This window comes from Phocoena phocoena, chromosome 1 (genome assembly GCF_963924675.1).
Source record: "Phocoena phocoena chromosome 1, mPhoPho1.1, whole genome shotgun sequence".
Lineage (NCBI taxonomy): Eukaryota > Metazoa > Chordata > Mammalia > Artiodactyla > Phocoenidae > Phocoena > Phocoena phocoena.
This window is the reverse complement of record NC_089219.1, coordinates 157,594,540-157,602,228: the sequence shown is the minus strand read 5'-3', so window position 1 is coordinate 157,602,228 and position 7,689 is coordinate 157,594,540. Positions and strand designations below refer to the sequence as shown.

Here is a 7,689-nt window from a genome sequence, read left to right as displayed (position 1 = left end):
TTCTCTTATCAAAAGCAACAAAAATCTCCTACTCTTCTTCACTCTCTTCTCATAACTTTCTGGAAGGTTTTTCTCTTTTCTCTTGCTTACTTCTGTTTATTCATCTAATGCTCTAACTATCACCTGCTATTTCCTTCATGAATTTCTCTAGGGCTGGTGTTTATGTGGACACCACACCTTCCAACTGTCTGACTTAATGAGTGTTCTGTCCACTATAGTCTACACTGCTTCTGCTGTGACACGTCTAAAATGCAAGTCTGTGACTTCTGGTGATTTGTCTACTGTGGCCAAGGTGTGTAGGGGTGGGCTTTCAAGACTCTGTACTGGCTAGAAATTCAAAATTGGTGTGGTATTGATGACCCTCCAAGACCATGGTTTTTCTTTAATATTTTTTTTTTTTTTTTTTTTTTTTGCAGTACGCAGGCCTCCCACTGTTGTGGCCTCTCCCGTTGCGGAGCACAGGCTCCGGACGCGCAGGCTCAGCGGCCATGGCTCACGGGCCCAGCCACTCCGCAGCATGTGGGATCTTCCCGGACCGGGGCACGAACCCGTGTCCCCTGCATCAGCAGACGGACCCTCAACCACCACGCCACCAGGGAAGCCCCATGGTCTTTCTTATATCTCCATCTTATTTCTCAACAGCAACACTCCCACTGAAACACACTGAGTTGCAGCCCTTCAGCTCCTGGCTGGTGGCCTGTCTATGCTTTTCTCTCTTTGTTCCAAATGCTCCCTCTGTTAAAAAGATTGTGACTTTGGAAGTCTGGAATGGACCTGACAGTTTTCATTTCTTACAAGTCTTAAGTGATGCTGGTACACCTTTTTCCATATTTTACTTTTCACAGCCTGGAACTTCTTTTTCTCTAAAAGTGATTTACCTAAGACAGTAACAGAAGGACAAATGCTGCACAGTTCCACTCATGAGAAATCTAAAACTGGGATTCCCTGGTGGTGCAGTGGTTAAGACTCTGCCTGCCAACACGGGGGACACAGGTTCGAGCCCTGGTCCGGGAAGATCCCACATGCCGCAGAGCAACTAAACCCGTGTGCCACAACTACTGAGCTGGTGCTCTACAGCCCGCAAGCCACAACTACTGAGCCCATGTGCTGCAACTACTGAAGCCCCTGCACTTAGAGTCCATGCTCTGCAACAAGAAAAGCCACCGCAATGAGAAGCCCACGCACCACAACGAAGAGTAGCCCCTGCTCACCGCAACCAGAGAAAGCACACGTGCAACAACGAAGATCCAACGCAGCCAAAATAAATAAATAAATAAATTTATTTTAAAAAAGGAAAGAAATCTAAAATAGTCAAACACATAGAAACAGAGTAGAATGGTGGTTGTTGGGGGCTGAGGGAAAAGGGAAATGGACTGTTTCTATTCAGTGTGTATAGTTTCAATTGTGCAAGGTGATTAAGTTCTGGAGATCTGCAGTACAACATTGTGCCTATACTTCACAACACTATACTGTACACTCAAAATCTAATGAGGTTGAACCTCATGTTAAGTGCTCTTAACACAAAATGAATGAATGAATGAGTGAGTGAATGAATGAATAAATAAAACTGATTTTTCTTTTATTTCAGGTGCCTAAAATCTCTTGGCCTAGTAGTTTCTGACACTCAAATGACTTCAATGGAAAATATGTACCTATGTGAGAAATTTGGAGATGGAGAGGGGGAATGGAGATAGTCACAAAATGAAACAGAATAATTCCGTGATTTATTCATTCAATTATTCATTGAGGATCTACTATGTGGCAGACATTGTGCAAACTGTTGGGGACATAACTACAAACACGATATACATAGTCCATGACTTGATGGACTATGGCCTAGAGCAGGGGTCAGAAAACTATGGCCCACAGGCCAAATCCACCTTGCTGTCTTTTTTGATGAATATAGTTTCACTACAACACAGCTATGCCCATTCATTTACACATTTTCTGTGGCTGGTTTTATGCTGTAACAGCACAACTGAATAGTTGCTACAATTTAGTAATTGCGACAGAGACCACATGGACCAAAAATCTTAAAATATTCACTATTTGGCCTTTTACATAAAAAGTTTGCAGACCCCTGTTCTAGAACAATTGATATTATAGTTTTCTGTGCAAAAGGCTTTTTGTTACATTATTCTTAGGAATTTAACAGTTTGAACTATTTTAAAATTCTCTTTCTAATTGTTACTTATATATAGAAATACATTTGGTTTTTGTAATTGACTTTGTAGTCAGTGCATTTCTTAATTCACTTATTAATTCTAATCATTTATGTGTTGATTATTGGGATATCATTACACAGTTATGTCATGTGCAAATAAAAATTTTATTTTTTCCCTTCTAATCTTTATACCTTTTACTTCTAATCTATTGTACTAGCTAGGATCACCAACACATGTTAAATAGAAATACTGATAACTAATATTCTGTATCTTTCCTAATCTCAAGTGGAAAGATTTTTTTTTTTAAATACAAAATTTTCATGGAAATGCTTCATATATTCAAGGAATATATATTTTTGGAGTTATTTTTTCTCTAACTACTTTTGAATATTCAGTTCATATTACATGTTTTATAACCTAATCTTTTTACTTAATATATGATAAGCAATTTCATTAAATATTATGTAAATATTCTTCTGTAACATCTTAATACCTACATGGTATTCCATTATATGCTTGGACCTTAATTCATTTAACCAATCTCCTAGGAGTTTTCTATTACCTCTGAGCCTGTGACAAATTAGTCAACTTCCTGTTCACATTTTCCACAGCAATGACTGCCATTTACAGATGCTGAGTATGTATGAGAGGCTGTTCTAGGCACCATCCGGACTACTAAGCTAAAGTGGCTCTCAGGAAGTTTGTAGTTTGGTTAGAAAACACACAGAGAAGAGCATGGGCAAAGACCAGATGGAGAATGGGCTTAGCATGTTTGGGAACAGAAAGGAGCTGGGAGCAGTATAAGGTGAGCCTAGAGAGGCAGGCAGGACAGATCACCCAGGCTGAAAGCCATGGTAAGAATTTGGGACTTTATTCTGAGAGCAATGGAGAAGTAGGTAAATGACATGACACAATTTGATTTTTTTTTTTTTTTTTTTGGCTTCACTGCATGGCGCAGTGGCATGTGGGATCTTAGTTCCCCAACCAGGGATGGAACCCATGCCCCCTGCAGTGGAAGGGCAGAGTCTTAACCACTGGACTGTCAGGGAAGTTCCACAATTTGCATTTTTAAAAAGTCCTCTGGCTTTTACAACCTTCAGCTCTCTGTAAGGGCTCACCTTGTGACCCTTACCTGACCACTGATCAGCAGAAATGTTACCAGTCCTCTCTGGCCACCACAAGCCCCTCACCTCCAGGTTAGTCGCAACATAATGGCACAGCCCAATGACACACTTTTCACTTTAAATCATTGAAGAAAGTGTAGAAGTTTATTGAAAGTTTTTCTGGGATAAAGAGGAAGGGTTTACACTGTATATCACAGCAGAAGTGTAATAATCTTTCAACATTTACTTCCTGACTCCAAAGTTCCACTACATAAAATGGTCCAAGTACTTTCCTCATAAAAAATTAAAGACCTCCACCTCTCTCCTTACTACCCCATCCTCTCACCCCCCACCCACCCCTCAGTTCTCTCTGCAATCTTTATCCCTTCTTAAGGAGGAATAATCTTGTCAACCTATGATTTCACCTTTGTCATTTTGAATGTTTGTCTGGGAAGAAAGGGAGAGGGAGGACAAAGCAAAGTCTTTTGGTTTGCTCTGGACAATAATCGTAAATTAGTGCCTGTATGGCCATCCATTTTTAAAATTATAAACATATTCTTCAGTTTTAAATTTTATCTGATAACATTTTCACAAATAAAATCTTAAAGCAAAAAAAAAATTCTCTCTCTCGTAGAAAAAAAGTTATTTTTGACAATATCTTAAGGAGACCCAAGTGAGACTACACTTAAAATTTATAAGCATAAGCTTGAGTGCTTTTGTCCACTCCTCCTCTGTGTTCAAGTGGGTTCTGATGGAATAGAATCCACCACTGCTTCCGGGGTCTTCCATCAGGCCTTTCTTCACATGAATCTTGTAGGGCAAACAGAGACCTGACCCACCTTTCTCAGCCAGTTCCTTGAACTGCTGCATGCAGTCCAGGAAAGCCATCATAGCCTGGTCAAATTTGTTATGCAAGAAAGCATTCCGCTTCCCATTAGAGAACAATGGCAGCTCAATGCAGTCATCTGTTAAAGACTTCAGATAGGAATGGTTTCCACAGGGGATGAGTCGGTACCTCTGAAACTCCAGTCCAATTGTATTGGACAGAGCAAGGAGCAGCAAGGCTGTCTGTCCCCAGGCTATGTTAATCTCATTCCAGCACACAGGGACAGTGGGGAGGCAGCCCAATCTGAAGTTATTGATGGTAGTTAAGGGGCCGTCATGGCAGATCTCAAATGCGGCATTAAAGACACTGGTTTTCTCCAGCTGGTGCCACTGGATCTGGGCGTACCATAGCCGCTTCTCCACACTACTCAGCTCGTCATGTAGTTCTAGTTGTTGCCATTTCAATTTACTGTAGTCCTTCTGGTACTGCTTTTCTTGCTGGTCCAGCATCTCAGTCTCTGCCTGGGCTGCCTCGAGATCTGCTGCTGCTCTTTGTTGGTTCTTTTCCACCTCCTCCAGCTCCTGGACCAGCCTCGTTTCCTCCAGCTCCAGGCCCTTCAGCTTCTCCTGCAGCGTCTCCCTCTCCTCACTTATCAACTCCCTGGTCTCCAAACAGCGTTTGTAGCTCTGAATCTCAGATTCTGTGATGGTGAGTTGGACGTCCAGTTGCTCTAAAAGATTGTCAGTACAGTCCTCACACATGGGGTGGTCCACATCTGTTTCACCGGAAAGGATGTCAAACATGTCGCTTGCAGCCTTCTGGATGCTACTGAGACTTCTCAGGGAGCCCAAATTCCCAAGCAGGGTGAAGCTGTCAGGATTGTCCCAGGACATTCTGCCACCAGAGAGGCCAGGAAGGGTCCTGTAAGAGGCACCTTCCTGTAGATTTTCAAAATCTGCCTCCTCCCTGGAAGGAGGGCCTCCCTCCTGGGTTTCTCCTGGCTCCCCCTGAGCTGAGATGAGCATCAAAGCTTCAGGTTCTTGGGAGGTCTCCATGGACTGATTCAGTTGCAGGGGCTGGCTGCAGCGTTGGCAAATGAAGCGGAGAGAGGACATGGTGGAGGTCTTGACTCTCACCTTGATACTGTTCCCTCCGGGTCTCCAGGGAATTAACTCTTTATACCCTTTAAAACTCTTTCTAGAAGAGAGATTCTTTTCAAATGCATATCTCATCTTGTCACTGTCCTATAAACCTTATAATGGTACCCTCCTTAGATACTTTTAGACCTCACTTAACTTCTTATAGACAAGTGACTCTTCCTAAAAAGAAAAGCTGATCATCTTACTCCTCCTTTAACATTAAAGAGTAATCTTTCTAAAACTAAAATCTGATCATGGGCACCTCCTTAAAATGTTTAATGTCCTTATCTTAAGATAAAGTCTAATCATCTTAACCTGACACCAAGGCCTCTGCCCATCTTTCCAGCTTTTCCTTTCCCCATTTCCTGCCACCCTCACCATGCACTCCTGCATAATAACTGAATTTCAGTTCTTCCAACATTTCTTATTGTTCCCTCTGACTAGAACACTCTTTCTTTCCCTCTTTATCTGGATAACTTCTACCCATCCTTTAGGGTTATGTGTCATTTCCTTCAGGAAGCCTTCCCTGACTACCAAATTTAGGCTTTCTCTTCTGATGACACACTTCACATTCTTTATCACATAGTAATGTAATGGGCATACATGGAAAATATATTCGTTTAATTAACAAATCACACCAAATAAAGTAGTTTGGAGGTTATGTATTTTGCCATCAGCTCAGCCAGAGATTAATACACCAAACATTTACGTAACATAAAAGAGCAAATAACAAAAAACTTTACAAGTATGTTGACTTTCATAGACAACCACCCAAGTAAGCACATTATGTTAGCCAGAAGTACTTGCTCTGAAATAAAACCCTTGTGAACTTCTGACCCACAGTTATTGACTTGATGGAGTGGAGCATAAGATAAATGCACACAGAAGAACCCAGTCTTAAATGGAGACCACAGTAAGGGGCGGAAAGTCATAGGGCCTTTCTCTCCCAGTGTCCAGCAGGAAGCAGCATGCCAACCACACCAGGAGAGGCTCAGGGCGGGGGCAGGAAGCCTTCCTGCAGACTCACTGAAGTGTGGCCCAGGACCTTACCAGTTTAAGCACACGAGGCAATTGTGTTGCACTGCACTTCATGCTGAGGGACTTTGCTCTAGCAAAGAAACACACGTCCCACTGGCTACCCTTCACTGTAGTTTTCAAACCCCACTTAATCAGTCACCATCATGGCTGAAATTGGTAATTTACACTTGTTACCACTTAGCTCTTCATGCATGCTTTCACCAGTGTCCTATGTGAACCTCAAAAATTCCTGGGAGGTGGGAAGACTGGAAGTGCATTAAGGTAAAGAGAGGTTGAACAACTAGTCAAGGGTCCTTCTAGCCCTCATAATCTCTCTGAAATGCCTCAAATCAATCCATTATAGACGCATCCTCTAGAAGTTGGGAACATCTGATTTATAGGCAACCTGTCAGAAGCACAAGTGACAACAAGGCTTGCTATTGGCATCTGAAGTGGGGGGCTGGAGGCTGCCTTGTGGGACTGATCTCTTAACCTGTGGGATCTGATGCTATCTCTGGGTAGATAGTATAAGAATTGAGTTGAATTGTAGGACACGCAGCTGGTGTCAGAATTACTTGGTGAGGAAAGGACCCACACACTGTGATTGGGAGCAGAATCCTAGTTGGTGTAAGAATATTATGGAGTCAGTGTTTAATGGGGACAGAGTTTTAGTTTGGGAAGATAAAAGTTTCTGGAGATGGACAGTGGCGATGATTGCACAACAATATGAATATACTTAATACCACCTAACTGTGTACCTAAGAATGGTTAAGATAGTATTTTATCACAATTAAAAATAAAGTAATAATAAAAGAAATTAAAGGACCTGCCTAAAGCAGCTGTCTCTCGGCAGTAAGTAAGAGAGTTATTAGAAACTGGCTGAAGAGCGCTTTTCTACTTGCTAGATGCGATGCTGCCTGATTCATGAATCATTTAATAAATCCAATTAGGTCTTCAAAAAAAAAAAAAAAAGACAGAAAAAGACAAAAGAAACTGACTGAAAGGTTGTTCATTTTCCTGGAGATTTAAAATGTCCTGGGACTCTCAGCTGGGCTCAAAGTGCAAGGCCATCTCATTGTTAACTAGAAAAAAATATTCACAGCTCAAAAAGAGTACCCAAATATGCCTCTGTTTGCTATGATTAAAATCGGAAACTTAATGTTATATATCTTACAATTTTAAAAAACCTCAAGGCTGCCCTGTCTAATGGGCCTTTGAATGTCCCGTTTCCTTTATAAACCTCCACAGACTGAGTGTGGGACATGCAAAGTGTCTGAGGAAGGACTTCTGCTGCTGCAGAGGCCAGAGACCTCGGGGGCCCAGATGTGACTCATGCAGAATAAAAAGGCAATGATCATAATTACAGGGGAGGCTAGCTTTATGGTTCACATAAAAAAATCTTGAAAAGGATTTTAAGCTTTATTTCATTTTATTTTGCT

The 7,689-nt window shown here is 41.7% G+C and overlaps 1 protein-coding gene across 1 annotated transcript; it reads right to left on the bottom strand.

Annotated features, from left to right (window-relative positions):
• Positions 1–3,910: 3,910 nt before the first annotated feature.
• BECN2 (beclin 2) lies at positions 3,911–5,209 on the bottom strand. The gene has a single exon (XM_065893340.1). It carries the CDS (start codon positions 5,207–5,209, stop codon positions 3,911–3,913), a length of 1,299 nt encoding a protein of 432 aa, XP_065749412.1.
• Positions 5,210–7,689: the final 2,480 nt, after the last annotated feature.